The 21,913-nt window shown below is 42.6% G+C and overlaps 1 protein-coding gene across 1 annotated transcript in view; it reads right to left on the reverse strand.

Annotated features, from left to right (window-relative positions):
• The window catches only part of CDH13 (cadherin 13), a 1,051,180-nt gene that overhangs the window by 358,921 nt on the left and 670,346 nt on the right, over window positions 1–21,913 (reverse strand). The window contains exon 6 of the mRNA XM_037040313.1: window positions 16,580–16,724. Within this exon, the coding sequence (XP_036896208.1) occupies window positions 16,580–16,724 (145 nt within the window). The remainder of the gene's footprint in view (window positions 1–16,579; window positions 16,725–21,913) is intronic.

Below are 21,913 nucleotides of genomic sequence, written 5' to 3' on the forward strand. Positions count from 1 at the left end.
CCATGTGCATGTTGCAGAAGGGTATCTAGGGAGACACTTAAAAGATGCACAGTCCTTAGACCACAGACTGCGATGCTGTTAACTAAGGTTTTGCTGAACTTCGTCAGTGATGGCAGTTTTCCCACTTGCAGGGGTGTGGTTTTGTCAGTGCTGTTGTCTCTTCACTTTCCAGCATCTGTGAAAGATGTCTGCTCTGGAAAAGTGAGGTGAACTGTGGCAAGTGGGTCTGCTACTTCTGAAAGCTGAATGGGCCTAGGGACTTGCCTGTAGAGATTCTTCATGCACTCAGCCTGACCTCTTCAAAGGAGAGTTCATTCTAATTAGTGGCATCACATGAATATCAAAAGAATTCACAATTATGGGATATTCATTAGTGTATGTTGCTTAACATGTCATGAAAATTGTTTTTGATGCTGTTTTTATTTAGGAATGATGTCGGTATTGGGGATACTTGAAAATTATACATTGGTAAGTCATTTGAAATTGAACTTTTGACAGTCATTAAAACTGTTACGAGTTTGCATATTTCTCTTTAATTGTGTTATTTGGTTCGCTATTTTGGTTTTCATTTTTGGAAAAGCAACTTCGCTCATAATTGCCATGTAAAAGGATGCAAACCACATACTATATTAGTTTTCTATTTCTGCTGTAACAAATTACCACCAATTTGGTGACTTAAAAGAACAGCCATTTATTCTCTCATGGTATCTGTAGGTCAGAATTCTGGACATAGGAGAGCTCATGGGAAACACCTTTCCAAGCTTATTCAGGATGTCAGCAGAATTGCTCCTCATGCTTTTCATAGGGCCCAGTGCCATCCTCAAGCTGACAATAGCTGAGTCCTTCTCAGGCTCTGAAACTCTCTGAACCAATCTCTGCTTCATCTTACTAACTCCTCTTCTGCTACATCTCTTACTCTCCCTCCTCATTCTTCTATTTTTCAGGGCTCATATGATTATTTGGATCCACCTGGATAATCTCCCTATTTTAATGTCAACTGATTAATAACTTTAACATTGGCAAAGTCTCTTTTTCCATGTAAGGTAATATAACCATAGGAGTAAGAGCAGGGGTGGAGAACATGGGGTCCAAAATTCTGCCTAAAACACCGTGATGTTTAATTGTAAGTGTCAGCTTGACTGGGCTATGGGGTACGCAAATGTTGGTCAAATGCTGTTCTGGGTTTTCTCAATGTTTCTGGAGAGATTAACATTTGACTCAGTAGACTGAGTAAAGCAGATTGTCCTCCCCAATGTGGGTGGGCCTCACCCAATCAGCTGAAAAGTTGAACTGAATGGCTCGGTCAGAGGAAACTCCTTCTGTCTGATTCTTTGAGTTGGGACATTGGTCTTTTTCTGCATTCAGACTTGAACTGAAACAATGGCTCTTCCTGGCCCTCGAGCCTGCTGGCTTTTAGTTTGGGACTACACCCCTGGCTCTCCAGGGTCTCCGGCTTTCTGACTGTAGATCATGGAACTTCTCAGCCTCTGCAACTATGTGAGCCAGTTCCTTATTTTTATATATAAAAATATATATGTAATTTTATATATAACTATGTATAGTTATATATGTAAAACAGACATATATTTCCTGTATATATAATACATGATATCTATATTTCCTAATGAAAACCACAGACAGTGTCTCCTTTTCCCTCCTTCTGCTTCCTTGAGTGTAGACATGGCTGTGAAGTCAAGAGCAGTGACAGTCTCACAGCCATGAAAGGGAGGCTGAGGCCCCACAGAGACACTGGCTGTCAAATCACTGAAGCACAAGCAGTGGCCACCCACTGTTTAGCTTCTGGAAATAAGACAAAAATCAACCAGAGATGGTTAAGCCACTTAAATTGCTATTTTGTTACCTGTAGCAGCAAACATTTGTTTTTAAAGATTTTATTTGTTTTTTGAGAGAGGAGAAGGGAGAGAGAAAGGGGAGACAGAAACATCAATGTATAGTTGCCTCTTGCACACCCCCAGCTGGAGATCCAGCCTGCAACCCAGGCCTGTGCCCTGACTGGGAATCAAACCAGAGATCCTTTGGTTTGCAGGGCGGTGCTCAATCCACTGAGCCACACCAGCCAAGTGACACATTTCTGATTGATATTTCAATAGATAAATTTGACGGTGTTCAGTATTTTTGCCATAAGAATATTTGCCATAAACATTTTTACCACAAATATTTTCACTGCGCAACTAATTGCCTGTAAGGCAATCTTGCCACAAAAGGTAAAATGATGAAAAAGAAGAGGGGACATTAAAAAGCATACATAAACCTGGAAAATTTTTAAAAAACCAAAAATATTTTATTGCACACAATTAAACTACATCATACACTGCACTGCTTCTGGGCTAGTCCCCTTGCTCAGCATCACGCTGTTCTATTTTTTGCTACAATTTCTCCCTTTACTGAAAGAAGTCCCAGTTTCCAACTAAAGAATCAATAATTAATGCTCTCGAAGACTTGTGAATTAGTAGCCACCTCTTGTATATCTGCCAAAGCTCGGTAAACTCGGTTTTGGTGGCTGGGAGGGATGAGTGTGCTCACTGAAGGATTTATAAAAACAGATGCATTTTCATTTTCTAGGGTAGTATGCAATCTGGCTCTATACTCTCTTAATTCACATCTCCAGTAAACGTATCACTGCGTTTTCTATCAGGTCGATGTTGTTATCATCCAGTGCTTTAAGATCACCACATCTCATCACTTTAGAGACCATTATAGGATAGCTAAGATCTGTGGGAATTGACTGTGGGAGTGGGGGGTGGGGTGGGTGGAAGAGGGCAAAGGGGGAAAAATTGAGACAGCTGTAATAGAAGAACAATAAAAAATGATTTAAAAAATGGGAGTACTATGAGAACTTCTCAATGGAGAAATGAAAGCAGACTGACAACTAGCTTACATACACGAAGTCTGCCAAATGTAGACCAAACTGTCAACCAGTTATTTATCTCGTATGGCCCATTAGGTATATGGTGAAAATGTTTGTGGTGAAAAAGCTTGTGGCAAAGACATTTACAGCAAAAAATGCTCAGGGTGAAAATACCTAGAACCAAATTTACTCTCTAGATCCCTGGTTACAATTTTTCTAACTCTAGAAATTTTTCCTCTGGTGCTATTTGCCCTTTTATCACGTAGCTTGACCTCACTCTTCAAGTTGCAGTTAGGACCAGGAACAGCTAAACTGTCCCACAAGGAAAAAATCCCCAGGGACAGGGACAACCTAGAGCAGCTTCTGAGCCTGCAGACTCTCAGCTGAAACCACACTGCGTTTCAGTTGCTTGCCTGTTCCATCTCCAATAAGGAATAAACATTCGCTATTTCAATGCAGAGCCTTGGCTGGGGAAGAGCACTGAATGCTTACCTCAGAGAACACTGAGTAAGAGTAAGTAAGTCTGACTATGGAGGATGAGCAGGAACACTAAGAAGCAACTGACCCACACCAACACAGAGGATACGCTGTCTCCTTGAAGGAAAATGGGATTTCAGGTCAGACAGACCCAAATTCACACAGCTTCACTTCTGCTTATCGAAGCTTATGTTTCCTCATCTGCAACGTGGAGATAATGATACTCAGCATCACTGGGAAGATGAAATGGAATGGCACATTTGAAAGTACCCAGCCTGATGTCTCTCACACTGGAGGCAAGCATGAGGGCTCTGCGTGGTGTGGCACCTAGTGGCCGAGGACAAAGGGAGATGGTGAGGGATGGAGAAGGGCTGAATGGTTTTCACTCACACATCTTGCTGACATCAGTTAGGAAAGACCATAGGATGGTGGTTTTCAAAAGCTGCCTTTCATTAAAGCTCAGATTCCCAGTTCCGCTCTCATAATAGAAATGTATGTACTCAGGTTGACGTAAGTAAGGGTTTCAGATTACCTTATGAATGCACAGCTATTAATGGGAATTTATGAAGGAGTGGTTCAAACTTGGACCATTGATGCATTTCCAGAGACTTGATATTTTAGTGGAAACTGGGTTGTTTTTCCAGAGGCATTTTTTTTTATATCTGGTGAGCAAACTCTTTAGAAAACACTTAATAGTAATTCTTGTACTTAATCAATTGGAATCTTTACTGATGGAGATTCCTTAGGGCAAGGGAAACAGAAAAACAGAAGATAAGTAGGTGTCTACAGAACAAATGAACAGACCAAAATGGGGGGAGGGACCGTTTCCAGAGGGGCCACCCTATATCAGGTCCTTGTTTCCAAGAACTTATGTATATTCTGTCATTTAATTCTTACAACAAACTGCAGGGTAAGTAGAGCACAGGTATACCTTATGTAAGGCACACATTCTCAAATATCTCAAGTAACTATGAACGTGCATAATTTAAGACTGATCTTGACAAAGAATGGCATGTACTTATTTTATTAGTGAAAGTGGCATTGGCCATAGAAAGAGCAGATTCATTAAAGAAACGCTGTCTTTGTCAATAAAAAGGGGTGAAGTACCGATTCAACACATGCTACATACAATACAGATAAACGTTGAAAATATGATGTTGCATGGATGAAGCCAGTCACAACAAACCACATGCTGTGTGATTCTGTTTTTATGAAGTGTCCAGAATAGGCAGATCTGTAGAGGCAGAAAGTGGATCTGTGGTTTCTGAGGGCTAGGGAGTTGGCAGGGTGGAGGGCAGTAATGGGAAACGACTTCTAATGGATTCAGGATTTCCTTTGGGGATGATGGAAATATTCTAAAATTGATTGTGGCGATGCTTGCACAATTCTGTGAATAGTATATTAAAAACCATTGAATCATGTATTTTAAATGGGTGAATCAGTGAATTGTATATATGAATCATATTCCATCAAAAGTGATATGTGTATATATATACATATAAATAAATATAAACACACACACACATATATATATGAGAGAGAGAGAGAGAGAACTCTGCCAGCCATTTTGAATTATGTTATTCTTGACAAAAACTTAAAATTTGGGAGTTTACATTGTTTCTAAATTTGTACACAAATGAGATTTTATTATTTCCATCCATATTGCATCATTTTAAATTTTCCCACTTCAAACTTATACAAAATGCTGAAACAGTGGATCATCATTGATTCAATATGAAATAGAGACCTGAATTCACACAGCTGATAAGAGAAGGAGCCAGGGATGGAGCTTAGCTTTGCTGGTTGGCAGAGTTCCTCCCTCCCCTGCACGCTGCTGGGTGATGGCACTATGACCCTGTGGAATCTCTTGTCATTGAAGAAGACAGTGGTCTGTAGCTGCTGATGTGTATGGCACATGCATATTTTGTCCTGCATGGTGCTCAAAATTCTATATCCATTTTCTCACTGAACCTTGCAGCTGCCCCTTGGTGACATAACTGAGATCCTCATTTTGTAGAGGAGTGAGAAAGCCCAGAGAGGTAAGACCACATGGTCAAGGTCTCCTAATTAGTAGTGGAAATGGAACTGAAAACCAGGTCTTTTGGACACAGGAGCCAATGGTCTCAACCCTTGTGCTATGCTCTTGCCAGACAGACTGCCCTCCCTGACAGACTTACAGGTATATCCTCGTGGCACATTTCCAGTTGACTCACTGGCAAGAAAAAAAAAAAGAATATTATCTGAAAACCTTCTAGAGTCCTCCTAGCATTCCTGTACCTTTCTCCTCCTTCACAAGTCCTTGATGTGGACATGAGGCCAGCACATTGACGTAAATGGCAGCCACACAATGACATCTAGTTTTGGTGTATTTTCAGACAATCAGTGTTGGATTGCGATCTGAAATTACTGAGATAGTAGGCAGTCAAAACTGCTATGCTAAGAAAGTTTCCATCATAGGGCACTGAATTTGTATTTAATCTAATAAAAACATCTAATGAAAGAGGCCTCAGAATCCTTTCTGGAGGGAACTCTAAGACAGTGGAGGAGACAAAAACCACTTTGGTTCCAATAAAGGCTCAACTTTGTGATTACTATACAAAAACTGGCAGCATGAAGCACAGGGGAAAGTGGGTTTGAATGTCTCAGGCAGCACAGCATCCTGGTTAAAAGCATGGCTTGGAGTCAAATTGTTGGGGCTATACTTCTTACCAGTTTAGTAACACTAGACATGTCAGTTTATTAAATTTGGCAACAAACATAGAGTCCAATGTAACAGCGAGTTAAATAAGACAGGAGTTCATTATTGTCTCCTGTGAAATAAGTCTGGAGAGAGATGGTCCAGCCCGAACATGACATTCCACAGGCAGCGGAATCCAGTCTCATGTTGCCTTTCGTACCACCTTCCTAGCACATGATTTCCACTCTCACAGCTACCTCAGAAAGCATGGTGGCTTCCTGAAATCTAACCATCGTATCCTCATTCCAGGCAGCAAGGAGAAATGGTGGTGAACAAGGACCAAGGGAACTCTTCCCAATGGACTGGGTTCCCAAGTCATCCCAGAAATCTAACCTAACACTCTCAATAGCTCTCTGGCTGGCATTTCATCACGTGGCCACATCAAGCTGCAGTACAGTCTGGGTAACTCAGGTTTTACAAGGACATGTTGCTTCTGTAGTACATCGGGGTCTTTATTGAAGGAGAGAAGAATGCATATTGAGGAAGAGGTCTCTTCCCCTGAAAAAATAGTTTTCTTACTTCGGAGGCTTCAGTGTCCTCATTGGGAACATGGGGATGATCATTACATCTACTTCCCAGGATTCCAGCAGCAAGTACACGAAACGATGCAGAAGAATCCCCTATACAGGGCCCAGCACCAGCTCTCCCTCATCAAGGGCCCACGGATAACTTCGGCTACGTGCTGCCTGACTGTCCTTGGAGGAGCAGGGTCATGCCATCACTCAAACAAGAGCTCACCACAGGGAGGAACTGACCATGCATGTACTCTGCGGCCTCTCTCCTATGGTCTTCAGACTTATGCTTCATATCCTAAACTCTTCATTTTCTTCATCCAGGACAGGGTTTCTTAACGTTGGCACTATTGACATTTTGAGCCAAATAATCCTTTGTGGTGGGGCTGTTCTGTGTAGTGTAAGGTGTTTAGCAACACCTCTGGCATCTACCCATTAGATGCCAGTTGCTGCCTCCCCTCCCCCAGGATGGCAACTGAAAGTGTCTGGGGAAGGATGCAAATCACACACAGCTGAACCACTGCTCTACGATGTCTGAACTGCTAGGTCGCTTTGACAGCAGCAGCAGCAGCAGCAGCAGCAGCAGGGTTCTCTTGGGTTATCTGTTTAGTTGCATGCATCAACATTTTAAGTCAAACTATGTCAAACATACTTTCCCAGCCATTTTTGCTTGACGAAGGAACTTGATTAACTTAAGTTCACATATTTAGGTTGCTATTCATATCATCACCTCTAACCCTGGCTTGTGACTTGGGTGCGAGCTGACAGAGATGGCTAGGACCCCCTAATCGAGAGAGAAGGTGGCATTGGGGAAGTGATAACAGAAGCGTGGGAACAGATGGCAAGCGGCTCAGTGAGTCTGGAAGTGATGGTCAAGGGAACATGCCTGCGAGGTCCTCCATCATTCTGAAAAGGGGCCTTTCCCAAGGGCACAGAGGCCCGAGCACAGAGGCCAGAGCACGAGCATGCTCCGCCGGCCCCACAGAGAGGGCATCTGTGTTGGGAGCCCCTGATGAACCATTGACTTAGTAGACACAAACATGAAACAAAAGCAGAGAACCGGAGCAAGAAAAAAATTTTGAAAATTCCCCAAACCAAACTTTAGAGAAATCTTTGAAAACAGTCAGTCTTATGAATAATGAAATAGGTCAGGGACGATGCTTGGTTTATTAAAAAATTCAACCATAATTAAAGCAAGAAAGCTGTAAGTCTATTAAAATTTATTCTTTGATACTAGAAAACTCAATTCATGACCTATATTTGATAAAACATACACTTGAAAGAAATTTTCCATGCCCTCTCCCCACTGAACTTAGAATGTTGAGGCTCTTCCATCTACTTAGAGAGGAGGGCGGTTCCACACATAAATCACTCAGGGTTTCTGGTAGTGAACTGCCAGTACGTTAAGGTAAAGGGATCAGGAGGTGCAGATGGGTGGAAGCACCTGTTCTGGACTTTGCTCCCAGAGAGGATGGTCTTAGCAGGATGGTGCTGCAGTGAAAGCTGGTTAATCAAGCTCTCTGTTGATCGTAAGTCTTTTCTAACTGACATTTGTAGACTGTTCGGATTGATGGCCTAGCATGCCTACGAATCTTGGGGCAGAGTTCTCCTTGAGTGTCTCCCAATCTACCGCTAGGGGGAGAACCTGGCTCTATTTGGGAAGGCCACTGCTGGCAACTGTTGGCTATAGGAAGGTCCCCACAAGCTAGGCTGAAATAAAATGACTCAAGATGGCTGCTGATGTTTTTCTCCCCCCTCACTCTCCTCCTCTCTTTCCTTCATCTGTATATAAACTCATATGCATGCATAATTATACATGCACACACACAAATATGTACGTATACACACTCACACATACATGCACATGAGAAAATGCTGTCTGGACTCAGGGTGGCAGATCTGGGCGGATCCTACCAGTTTCATGGGTAAAGTGGGTGAAGGACAGTGGGTGTTGCAGATGGAGAGGAACTGAATGGGCTCAGGCGCTAGTCTGAATCGGAATGCCAGTGTTCTCAGCCACCAGCCGCGTGACTTTGGGGAAGAAGCCTAACCTCCCGGAGTTTCTGTTTCCTCAACCGTAGAGAACTGTAGGGAGCTCATTAAAAGCTCGGTGTAGAACCTAGACCAATATTCAGTACTAGAAAAATTACACTGGTGATTATCACTGCTGCATTGCCTCGGGTCAGGCCCCATCTCCTCCCTCAGCGCCAGTGAGGGAGGTGCCCCCCTACCCCACCGCTCCCAGCGGGCCCCCTTTCTCCTGCGCAGCAGCGACAGCAGGCCCAGGATTCGTCTATCCTCTGCCTTCCTCACCGGCCTGCCAGGCCTGCGGACTCGGGGCCACGCCTGCTTTATGCATCCCTACACTCCCTGCTTACTCGGCAGTGGTGCGTCTGGTGCATAATAGTCGCTCAAGATATTCGTTGAAGAAATGAATAAATTGCCGATAAAGACAACACGCATTTAAAAATAAAATTAACAGGTAGGTTTATGGTGATTCATGCTTTCTGCCATTTGGAGACATTTGTTCATGGAATGGAACTTACTGCGTGAGAACTGAAGGCCTGGAACTCTGCTAGATGCTGAAAATCAGCGCTAAAGACAGGAAAATCCAAGCGCCCTGGCCTTAAGATCTTGCTTTAGATGGAATACTGAGGATAAAATCCAGTTCATATTTGAAGAAAATTTACAAACCCATGAAGGTTTACAGTATCAGTGTAATTCCATCAGGTACAATAATCTGGTGCCATAAAATGAGTCAACATTTAGTCTTCCCCCATTCATCACAGCCACAAAACCTTAAGTGACCTCTCCCGTCTGCCCTCACTGTTCCCACCTCTGTCCAGGCCCTGGTCCTTTCACGTCGGGAACGCTGCTGACCCTGCATCTGGTCCGCACTGACAGCAAAACCTGACTTCACTATTCTCCTGCTTAAAACCGCAAGGGCTTCCAACTGAATTTAAAGTATAATGAAAAGTTACGGAGCTCTAATCCAGGGTTTGCGAACTTCTTCTCTAAAGGGCCAGGTAAAGAATATTTATTTATTTATTTAAGACACTTTAAAAATTCAGTATATAGATATACAGGTAGTATAGGTTTTGGGTTTTGTGGGACATACAGTTGCTACCCAACTCTACCTTTGGATGAAAAGAGCCATAGCCGTAGACGCAGTCGATGCTTCAATGAGCAACAATGAGCGATGCTTGAATGGGTGTGGCTGTGTTCTGGTAAAACTTCATTAACTTTATTTTTAAAAAACAGACAGTAGGAAAGATTTGGCTCATGGCCCACAGTTTGTTGACTTCTGTTCAAAGCGATCTTGAATTTGCCTATCTCCTTGGACTTACCTAGCCATCTTCTTGCTGACATTCTCCCATCCCGCTGGCCTCTTCTCTGTCCCTCCATCTGTCGTACCTGCCTCAGACCTTTGCACTTTCTAATTCCTCTGCCTGCAGCATCTTTGCTTGATACCTTTGCATGGTGGGTTCCCATTCTTACTGGCCTGAGCTTAAATGTCACCTCATTGTCATTCTCTCACATCACTTTGTTCTATTTTATCCAAAGAACTTAAATGACCTTGTTTATTCATTTCATTGTTAATTATCCTTCTCCTACCAGTAAAGGGTAAATGTCTTAAAAGTCGGGTCCTAAAGGGTCTTGGCCACTGCTATGCCTCCAGCATCTAGAATGTCACCTGGCTCATAGAAGCTACACCATAAATATTCATTGAATGACTTTGCCGAATGAAATTGTCATCAGGAATTGATCTGAAGTACAAGTGTTCCTGAAATTATAACTGTTCAGTGCCATTGTGAATCTGCCACTCTGTTTCACTCATCTGTAGCATGAAAAATTCCTGGACTATTCAGAGTGGACCTAAGGTCTCGGGATGAATTTTGGCAGCCTCGGTGTCTGTCATGCCCTGTCCCCTAACAGCCCAAGGACTATTTCACTTTCATTGTGCAGTTTCTCAGCTGTCCCCTGATTTCCAATTTGGCAGGAAACTCCCATCAGATTTATTCTTTCAAAACATTGTGAATAAATCATTAAGTTTCTGAAGCTACCAATGTTTCTTTATGCTCCCTCTACTTTTAATTATTTTATTTTAATTAAGTTAATTAATTGATTTTTACTGTTATTTTATTCTTGAATATTTGATGTCACAAACCCTTCCCTCTTCCAAATGTGGAGTGAGGGAGGAATGACTTCTGGCTTGAGTCTAAAATCCAAACAAGTGGGCAGGGCTACCAAGCGCTGATTCTCACCCGGGAGTGACCTCCAGGAGCACGGGAGCGGGGCATTCCCAGATGCCCCGGTTACCCACAGGGCCTCGGATGAGGAGCCCTGATGTGAATGAGTGTGAGAATGGGTGTCTGGCATAAGGAAGCAGACACACAGGCTGGCCAGGAACACAGGCTTCACGACTGGAGAAGCGAGTGAGTGAAGAAACAACGTGCTGTCTCTCTCCTGCATGGGTCTCAAACCCACGGACTCATACGTGAATTTGGGTGGAGAGAGGGCTGTGAATAAAAGTGAGAAGAGCTGTTTCCAAAGTTTCCTGCAGTAAAGATGAGACTGGTTGGGTATCCTTTGAACAGAAGAAAGGGGTCCAGGCATTCTTCCTGTCTCACTAAGTCCTATGGGATCTTGAAGGCCTCCGGTAGGTGCAGCAGTGGGAACAATGAGATGCGCAATGGTGTGCATCAGAGAGGGGCTGGTGTATGAAGGAGGGAGAAACCTATTGGCTATGATAAGGGTTTTATTGGCTTGGATTGGAGACCCTATAATACATCAATTATGATAAGGGGTGGGGGGAACCCCAGACATGGTTAAGAGCAACTTGGTGGAGATTGCATTTCTTGAGCAAAGTTCAGATAATTCAACACTTTTGATATATTTTATTTCTGGAATTTTCCCTTTGAGAATGTGTCTCTGATTGGATTATACAACTTTTTCATAGATTTTGTTTTATGAATATGCATAATTCCAGGGTGCCTAACCTACTCTGAATGACACAGCATCATGTTAATGGCATCTCCCCCTGGGTAATACCCCTTACCTAAGACTCCAGTGGTAGCTCAGGTCAACAATAGCTCAAGCTCTGTTGCTTGACCATGATACCCAGGGAGGATTCTAGAACAAGGCAATCTACAACCTACAGATACAGTGAGTGAAATAATCACAAAAACTTGGAGATATTGGATAGAATCCATAAAAAAACCCAAAATGTCTACTAGTATGTTGAGATGTGAAAAGAAAGACTATTGTGTCTTCATGCATGAGCTTGGCCGAGATACAAATATAATCCAATGATGAGACCCATCATCCTCAAATACATCAGAGTGTAATAAGTATATCCTGTACCCCATCAGCCCCTCTTGCATTGTATTTATCCTAAAGAAATTGTCACACAAGTAGGAGAAGATGTGCTCTCCACTATAGAATTGATTATGAGTACAGAAAAGTAAGAACAACTTAAATCAATAAGAAATAGGCTAATTAGATAACAGGAGATCCAGATGCCAGCTGTTTAAGGCAACAACATAGCTTGATATTATTCACTGATTTACAAAATGTTCATCAGACCCCGCAGAGTGAAGACAGTGAGTCATGGAAAAGGATGCCGAGGTCCATTTCCGTACATTGTGCATGTACGAGCTGTGAGTGAAGTCACTCTCAGGGAGCCCTGCAGCCTTGCTCACCGAGATGGCAATGGTGGTTTTCTCTGGATGGTGAGACATTGCACTTTCTTACTTAAAAGAAGCTGGCAAAAAGCTGAATTGCTTTATTTTTAAAATAAATATATCTGCTTAATGAAACAACCAATCAACCAAACAAACAAACAAAAAATCAAGCCCCTCAAAAAAGCCATGTGTCCCATACTCCAGAAGTCCATTGAATTGGCTGGGATAGTTGAGAATGGAAGAAACTAGAATATGAAAGTCCAACAATACCAATGAAGGAAAACCGGACAGTTGGTGAACTGAAAAGCCACACTGTTTGCTATATCAAGGGATCTAGCCCATATTTGCCCACCTAGGTGTCTAGCCTGCTGTGGCATCTTGAATTGTCTGGCTTCCCTTTCTTGCATCACTCCTCACCTGTGTACCCTGAACCTCTGAGGTAAACCATATGCCCTTGATCCTCAGACCAGGATCTGCTTCTGGAGGAAGCCTGTACCTCATCCCTCATAGCTAGCCCTTCTCAAACGTGTCCAGAGGACTATCAATGCAAAAACTGGGAAGTGAATGCCAGCTAGCACTGTGGTGTGCTGGCATGTGCACCCTCCAGGAGCTTTGGGTTTCCCATCCCTCTGTCCCCTAACCCATGAGGTCTTGGCATGCTTCAAGCATTCAGAAAACACAAGATTCGTACAGAACTCTGGCTGGCCCCATGGAGCAGCCAAGACCTGGGCTTAGGTCCCATAAATCAGTGCCTGTGACTCCACCAAAAGAATAGCTTATAATGTGCAAAGTTCAAAGACCATCATTTGTCTGTTGGTCTTCCTTCATCTAGTAATGATTCCCCAAAACACTATCCTAAAGTTTAGTGCTGAACAGCAGGAAATGGTCTCCCGTCTGCACGACAGATAAATACAGGTGACCTTCCTCTGTGATAGATTGGTACTGATGGCACCCGGGTATGCTGGAACATGAAACTGATGCTTGGTTTGCTGGGAGATGAATGTTCCTTCACACAGACTGCATGTCCCTTCACCTTACCTTCCTAGCAGTCTGCCGCCAGAATAGTAATTGCAGCATTAACAACACATTGGCATTTCTTGAACATTTATTATGTTCTGAACACTGAGTAGAGCACACTCTCTCATTTAATCCTTGCATATAGTTCTCAAGGGTAGATGCTATTATGTACCCGCTTCATCTATAGACAAGACAATGGAGGCTTCTAGAAGGTTCAGTAACTTTCCAGAGGTCTCACCTCGTTAAGTAGGTGAGTGGTGCATTAAACCCAGCTCAAGGCCACAATGCTAGGCACAGGACCAGCTCCAACATCACAGGGCTCGGTGCAAAATGAAAATGCAGGATCCCTTGTTCAGCAATTGTGAAGGATTTTAAGATGGTGACGGCAGAACTTAATAATGTGAGTGTGGGGCTCTGGGAGGCTGTACAGGTCATAACCTTGGCCATGTGGACTCAGAAGAGAGTGATGTGAAGGAAGATAGGACCCTGTGTTTAGTGCTGTTTAACCCCAAAGACTGTGCAACAGCTCACATGTATTAAAAGTGATTCAATGAGCCTTCATAATTGGGCGGAGAGCTGGTCGCTTTCCATCAGGAGCTAAATCTATTCATCTGATTTTCCCCCAGCTGGGCCTTGCAAAGAGTCCATTGTGAAGAATGTGAGAGAAGGTAGATGACTCCAATATGGTCATGGGAAAGAGCCTGTGCCTTGGAGCTAGAGACATGAACCTAGATTCTGGCTCATCTACCAGCTTGTGATTTGGGGGAAGTTCCTGGACCTCTTTGAGACTCAGTTTGCTTATAAGTATGATGAGAGAGTGGTATCCACCTCTCAGGGTAGGACATGGTATAGAAGAGGAGGTGATACAGTGCATGTAAAGGTCTTAGGACACAGCAACTGCTCATGAAACGCTGCCATGGTTTGATGGCTATTTCCACCATGCAGATTTGGAGACAGTTGAAAGAGCACATGATCTGAAGGTAAATGATACAGGTTGAGCCCTGATTATGTGTCAGCTGGGCAAAGCCACTGAACTCCATCTAGGGTCAGCATTCTCTTCTGTACAGTGGATCCAGAACAATAACTACAATACATAGGATTCTGCATTTGTTGTTAGAAATGGTTAAGGTTTGGGGGAAGATTAGAAAAAGGACACTACCACCCTTCCCAGATTCCCACGGTGCTCATGTTGAGTTCGCCTACAGGGTGCACTAAGTAATGTAAGTCAGCAATCCCCAACCTTTTTGGAACCAGGAACCAGTCATGTGGAAGACAATTTTTCCATGGACAGGGTTAGGGATGGTTTCGGGTAAGCTGACCTCCTGCTGTGTAGCCCGGTTTCTAACAGGCCTGGACCAACCCCAGTCCATGGTCTGGAGGGCGAGGACCCCTGATCTAAGTGATTTTCCCTCTAAAAGTTTTTCACAGCATTTCCATATTTTAGTTCAAAATTTGACTGACTCCATTCCAATTCCCACTTTATAGTCAAACCCAGAGAGTGCTGAAAAAGAACACCACGATTCAGGCCAAATTTCACATAGTGAGAGAAGCTATTCCATACTGATAGCCAAGGCTTTATGTATTTTTACAGGATATTTCCAATTATAAACAGAAATTTGAGATGGTTTATGTTCTACTGTAGATGCATCCCCCCAAAGCAAATTGCTTTGTGCTTTAAGGAATTCGACATACATACAAGATTTCATTTTCTTTGGAAATATGACATGTATATAAACCATTAAAATTTGAAATTCTTTCTGAAACTCTGAGAAAGAGCACAGTGGGAGGAAATCGAACATCGTCTGATCATATACACGTATAATATACAAAGACAGACACATGCTCGTGGCTGCCTTCAATGTCACGTTGTCATTTACATTTAGAATACTTTCCAGCCCATCCTGAATTCTAGTCACTCATCTACGAAGCCCAGGTACCACAGATGGAAACGGAGAATCATTTTTCTGCTCTGCTCAAACTCTGGCCCCTTTAATAGCTTTCCCTATCGGTTCTCCTAACTTGTTCTGAGCATCAGCTTGTTTAAGATTTCTGTAAACATCAAACCCAAATTCCAGGGTCTCCCTCACCAGAAGCCATCTGTCTATCAAAAGCAGCCTACTGAGAGGTACCACAGGGACTTTCTGCTCTGAAGTGATCTGGCCCACCTTCACCTGCTCACTCTCCATCTCTCCAGAGCTGTTTTCACGCCTCTGCCCTCTGGCGCACACAGGAAATCCCTCTCCTTTTAACAGAATGTGTTGAAGTCTGCCCCTGGGTATCTGATGAAATACACAGAGACCCAGCTCCTTGAAGTTGAAGGGAGGTTGTAGGCACCTTACATACAATTATTCACCTGGTAGTCTAGGCAGGTTACCATGACAACACTTCTAGCACCTCATGTATCTACATGTTATCAATACATCCCATCAATTCAGCCAAGGGGTGGGGGGAATAACCAGTCAAAGCAGTTCTCAAGCTCCCACCTCCCGTCTGGCCTGCTGAATGACTCTTTCACTTGCTTATTTTGGCATAACTAGACACAGCCATGGCGATACACTTAATATGGCGCTTTTTCACTGAAATGCATTTTGAAGCTTAAAATCAGAGTCCAGGCTTATAATAGCAATTTTTCTCTTTGCTTTTCACTTTCTCAAGCATTGTACTTAGGACTGATTTCTGCTGCTGGCCAGAGAATGCTTTAATTAGTATCTATCGGGCCAGAAAGGGGAGCTTTAAATTGTAAAACCTTCCCCAACAGAAAGGTTAACTGGGAAAAAGATAAAAGATGCTCTGTAGTAACTGTGAGTCATTTCCATAACAGTAGGTACAAGTACTTCCAGGGAGAAGAATAAATGTCTTGCCTTTGGCCCTTTGACTGAAGACAAAGGTTTCAAGCTGCCCATGTAAAGAAAGAGGGGGGAAAGTCCTACCCATTTTTCCAAAGTGGCTCTGATGAAAATGCAATTATGAAAGGAAATAACAGAGGAGCTTGCAGTGGGAACTTGAATTTTCTCCACAGCTCCACTGTGTCATGGAGCTCACTCAGCCTTGGGCCCGCACGAGGGAGAGCTGGGTGTTTACAGGGGAGATGATTTTATAGTTTGCAACACCCCAGTCATGTCCTGAGTTGCATCTTTCCAGCTCCTTATTCTCTTCAGGGAAATCATAATGTCAGCATTGATGCAAACCAACAAGTTGGAGCGACGGCAAAACAGCCTCTAGAATCCCCAAAGACCAGCCCCCTCCCAAGCCATTATGCTAATGATAAGCCAACTTAACATACCTGTGGGTGATCCCTCCATGACATGGCCAACATAGGGGCCTTCTCGAAAGATTGGTCTGTTGTCATTCTGATCAATTACAATGACTTCCAGAGGGACTGGCCCCTCAAGAGTCCTGCCGTTGACATCAGTGGTCTCCACAAATAGCTGTAGCAGCAAAGAGATTGGAGGAGAAAGAGGTATTAATTCACTATGAAAATTGAAATCAGGTTCTCTAGAGAAAGTAGGTTATATCAGCAATTTAATGAGCCCTTGACAATATTCAAACTTTGGTCTCAATGGATAGTCACTGGGACTAGAATAGAAACTAAACATTAGAGAATAAAAGACAAAGATCAATTCGGGTTAGGTCCCCCTTGGGAAATTTACAATTAATTTATCAAATCTGCAAAGAAACTCCGAAAACCCCCCACTCACAATCAGTCATAATTAAATGTGCTTATACTGTTTCTGTTTTTCCAACATCATTATGCTTAAAAAGAATGTTATGCTAATACAAATAATTGACTAAGCAGTTATGAACAGAGTTCATTAGGAAATAACTGAAAGTGTTTATGGTGATGTTTGGGGAAATGCAGGTCAGTAGGGATGTACAGAGAGCCTTCCTGGGGTGAGGAAGGCGTGCGCTGGGTCCTGAATGAGACATCAGGATTCCTGCCCACCAGGCCCATATAATCGATGGTGGAATTTCCTAACTCCATGAAACACTTTCAATACAGAAGAAGCTATGTTCAGAGCTCGGGGATAAAGAAAATAAGAGCATAAAAGCACCAGCTTTATTGTCTTAGAAACAGGGAATTATGTCACGACATTCCAGTGGATCACAGTGACCTCCTGCTCTCGTTTCCCCGAGCCAAGTCCGGCCTGATTGAACCGGGCAGTGATGGTAACATTTCTCCCTGGAGATAGCCGGGGGTCCCTGCAGCGGAGGTGGGCATGCATTTCAGCCAGAAAAGGGTCTCTGTCCTTGGAATCCTTGGGAAAGGGCCTCAGCAGCTGGAATCCCAGCACAACAGTAAAAACACTTGTAATTAGGAATAATGGCCCATTATTAACCAGTGCTTTCCTAGGCTCTCTACTATATTAGCTCACGTGATCCTCACAGTACTCCTATGAGCCTCTTGTGAGGACGGAATAAAAGCAAATAGAAATTATATGGTGGAGTCTAGACCTGATCCCCTGAAATCAGCCTCCAGGTATTACATTTTAACCACTATAAAAACAATGTTTCTAAAGCATTTTACGCCTGTCATATAATATATCTCAAGAATATTAGCTCCTGCTTTTGTTACTACTGTTATTGTTATTTACATTATTATAAAAACTAGCCCAATTTAGGAAAATAAAAGAAACACTCTGGTTATAAATCTGCACAGTTGCACCCCATGCGATGGTGGTTATAAATCAGTATCATCCTTTTGGAAAGTAGCATGGCAAAATTCCTCAAAAGTGATGAAGAACTCCTAAGCTTTATTCCATTTGGATGCCACTCCTGGTTTTCTCTGAGTTAGGTTGCACTCCATGTATGAAAAGATGAGGTGTTTACTGTGGTGTTATTCCCAGTAATGAAATAAAACTGGCATCCACTAAGTGTCCAGTGAAAGGGGACTAGCTGAATGAATGTTTGTGTAACAACATACTAGAATACAGCCATTAGATAAAATAATTATTAAACCTTATTGATCTACTTAGAAGTACACAAAATAATATGTGCATCATATCTGTGTGACATATATAAATGGGCAGAATTTGAACTTAGTTGGCAAAAATAAACCCAGGTATGTTTGGGTAGAGAGATGTATTTTTCATTTTTTTCCTTCAACATTATTTAATTTTCTCACTAGCAAATTTACACACACACACACACACACACACACACATTGATTCTGGGGACAGACAAAATAATACATGTGTACCTTAATTATTAAGAAATTGAAAGGGCAGAGCCATTTAATGTCTACATAAAAAGAGAGTCCTAAATAGAGTTCATTTTCATGCTACTTTTTAAAACTACTATGAGAATACTGCTAAAAGATAATTATAACAAAACATTGGGGAGTTTCATGTGATAATGAAGGTCTGGCCTTTTGTCCTCCCCAAATAGCCAAACACTTGACTTTAACTTAACCAAAAAAACCTGTCTAAAGACAACATGTATCTTGGGTCTGAATCTTTAGCTTCCTGTTTGTTCCCAAACTGGCTCCCATACAGGGAGGGCATGGAGACACGGAGGAGAGAGGCATCGCTCCAGTTCGATGGGTGATAGGTTTAATAAGCAAGGGAACTTACATACGGGGCTTGTGTTGGGCCACTGCAAGACAAGTAGATCTCTGTGCTCACCGACTGGAATCCTAAAAGCTTATGTACAGGTCTTCACTGGGTTCAGTCTCATATACCATCCAGATAGTCTCAATAATACCTTACTATCTCAAGGCTATGTCCTTGAAAACAGCTCACACTGTGGGAATGGTGGGCAGAACATACAATCAAGGACAGGAGAGGGGGTGAGGAACCTCTGACTGTATGGGTCTAGCTCTTAGGCCAAATGGTGGCCACACACTCTTGACGACTGTCTCCAGCACCTCCACTTTCTACAAGACCTGGGTAGTATAAGAAGCCACAGCAGCGTACAGGAACAAAACCCACATTTGCCCAATATGCAAACGTATTGGAACTGGGAGGGGCAGGCTCCAGGTCTATCTCAACATAATGGAGAGACAGACAGACACGAAGAATGTATAATTGATTAGGATGAGTGAAAAATGTAGAGCTGAAGCTCATAAAAGAAATTATCTAAGTAAACAACCTGATAGCACTTTATGTTACCCCAGTACACAAAGTTTGACTCCTGGGTTATTCAGCGGAAAACAGTATTATTAGATGCAGTGTTTAAAAACAACAAAGTGCTCTTAAGGGGCATTTACTAATTTTAGAGTCAATTGAACAAAGTTTCATCGAGGACCTACTACATGTCGGTCCCTGCACTGAGTGTTGGCTATTCGTCTGTTAACAGAAAAGACATTCTGGCCTGAAAAGACAGGTGATGAGCAACGTACAATACATGAGTAAGGTCATTTTAGTTAGAGATAAGAGATATGAAAGAATGCAACAGGTTGATATCTTAAAGCTGCATGGTCTAATATGGCAGCCACTTGCCACATGTGACTACTTAAATTTAAATTAAATCAAGATAAATCAAAGGAAAAACCCAGTTCTTCAGTTGCACTAGCCACAGTCAAGAGCGCAATAGCCATGGGTAGGTAGCAGCTACCATATTGGACAATGCAGACACAGAAATTTTCTGCCATTGTGGAGTTCTATTGGGTGCTAAAGCTTGGACCATAGTGTGATTGAGAAAGAGAGAGTATGTGTGAGTGTGAGTTCACAGGGGAAGTGCCTATTCTAGATACAATAGCTTGTGGCTTGTTTTGGAAGACTGCAGACTCTCAGGCCCTGCCTAGAACACACTCATCACAGAAGGAACTCTTCAGTGAGACCTGAATAACAACAAAGCAGAAGGAGCTAGCCATACAAAAACACACGGAAAAGTTTTAGGCAGCAAGTGTAATGGTTCCAAGCTTAGCATTATATTAGGGATGGTCTTGGTACAAGATGAAGGCACATCATTGGGGCTCCACTCAATTCCAGTGGAATAGATTAAACTTGATTCTGCCATAACATTCTTTGCAGAAAACAATTTGGGCAAAGTGACAAAAGAAGGCATTTTCTCTGTGAATTACTGGCTAAGCAGAGATGAAGAAGGGAAAATGATACTAAGCTTGTTCTTAATAAAGGAAACCATAGTAGATTGAATAAAATATATAATAGGAAATGCTAGTGCTTTACTAAGTAGTCCATGCATTTTTTCAAAAGGCATATTAGTAATGTGGGTGAAAATTAAGCATGCATGAAGAAATTATTAGTAAATATGACCTTACTACCCAATCACTTACTTAAGGAAATCTGATATTCCAGTGAGTTTTTATAACTGTTCTCATATGAAGGTCAGATCCACAGTTAAACTTTCTGAAGCAGGCCTTTTAACTTTCAGAGGGGACCTGTAGTATCAGAGCATAAGTGTTTAACGATGGTCTTGCCTTCCTTTCCTCTTCTTAATTGGAATACCCAAACACACACATCCTTAGTCTAAAAAGACCGGAACAAGGTTTGTCTCCTTTGAGTCTCAACACCTATTCTAGGGGCTGTGTTTGGGGTTCCAGAAACTAAACAAACTGGGATGCATTCAAAGGGAGGCATTCCCATCACTGATCTTTGTTTGAAGTGAGATGCCCATTCATAGAAACCTACTGTGAGAAAAACAAACAGGGGGCCATTGGCAGAAAAAAAATGGAGTAGTTTCTGAAAGGAAATGAAAATCACCCAGCTTCTCACTGACTATTTCTATACCACCTTCTAGGACTTGAGGACTTAGTTTGAGTGGTCATTCTTCTTGGGAATAATGAGGGGTAACATATAAAAAGGTCTACTGTGGAACCAGAAAGAGAGAAGATGCTCGATAAATTGTGTCTAGAAACAGTTGCCTGGGTTTTATGGACAAGGTGGTGTGGTGCCTAGTAACTTCCTCCATGGCAAGTAGCCCAAAATAGAGATGCGTTTGGCCATCTTCTGTGCTGTGTGTTCTAGGACCTTGCTGTTCAAAGTGCAGTTCTGGGACCAGCAGCCCTGGCCTCCACTGAGAGCTAGAAATGCTGAGTGTCAGGTCCTGCTCAGAACCTACTGGGCAGCCCCGGCTTTTCATCCCGTCTTTAGGGGATTCAAGTGCACATTGCTGTTTGTGTGAAGCTGAACTGTGACACAAGGTTTGGAGAAGGCCCAAGGGCCTTGTTGAGCTTGGGAACAGCATTCCCAGGTTCAGATGCATGAAATTAGTTTCAAACAGAAAGCAGCATCAAACCACCTGCTAGGAATGCACTGTACATGTGGACTCATTTGCTGCCCCCAAACACACAGGCCGGGCAGTGTAGATGTTTTCTGTGGATCAGCCTGGAGAAGCCTTTTCACAGACACACACACATATAAACACAACACATGCAAACACACAGAGACATGCTTACACATGACACAGATATACAAATACAAACATACACCACACACATCACACACACACATATATAAAACACATACGCACAAATCAATTTTTCCAATCTTCTGATTTTTGACTGTGCATAATGGAGACTTGAAGTGTATTTCATCAGATCACTTTCTATAAAGTTATTAAACAGAAAGTAGGGAGAAGGGAACTGCTTACTAACTGACAAGTGAGAAGTTGTAAAAAACGAAAGAAAAGGGAGTGGTCCTGCAGGTGGGAACCTCAC

Source organism: Sturnira hondurensis, unplaced genomic scaffold (assembly GCF_014824575.4).
Source record: "Sturnira hondurensis isolate 20B ecotype Veracruz unplaced genomic scaffold, ASM1482457v3 Scaffold0002597, whole genome shotgun sequence".
Lineage (NCBI taxonomy): Eukaryota > Metazoa > Chordata > Mammalia > Chiroptera > Phyllostomidae > Sturnira > Sturnira hondurensis.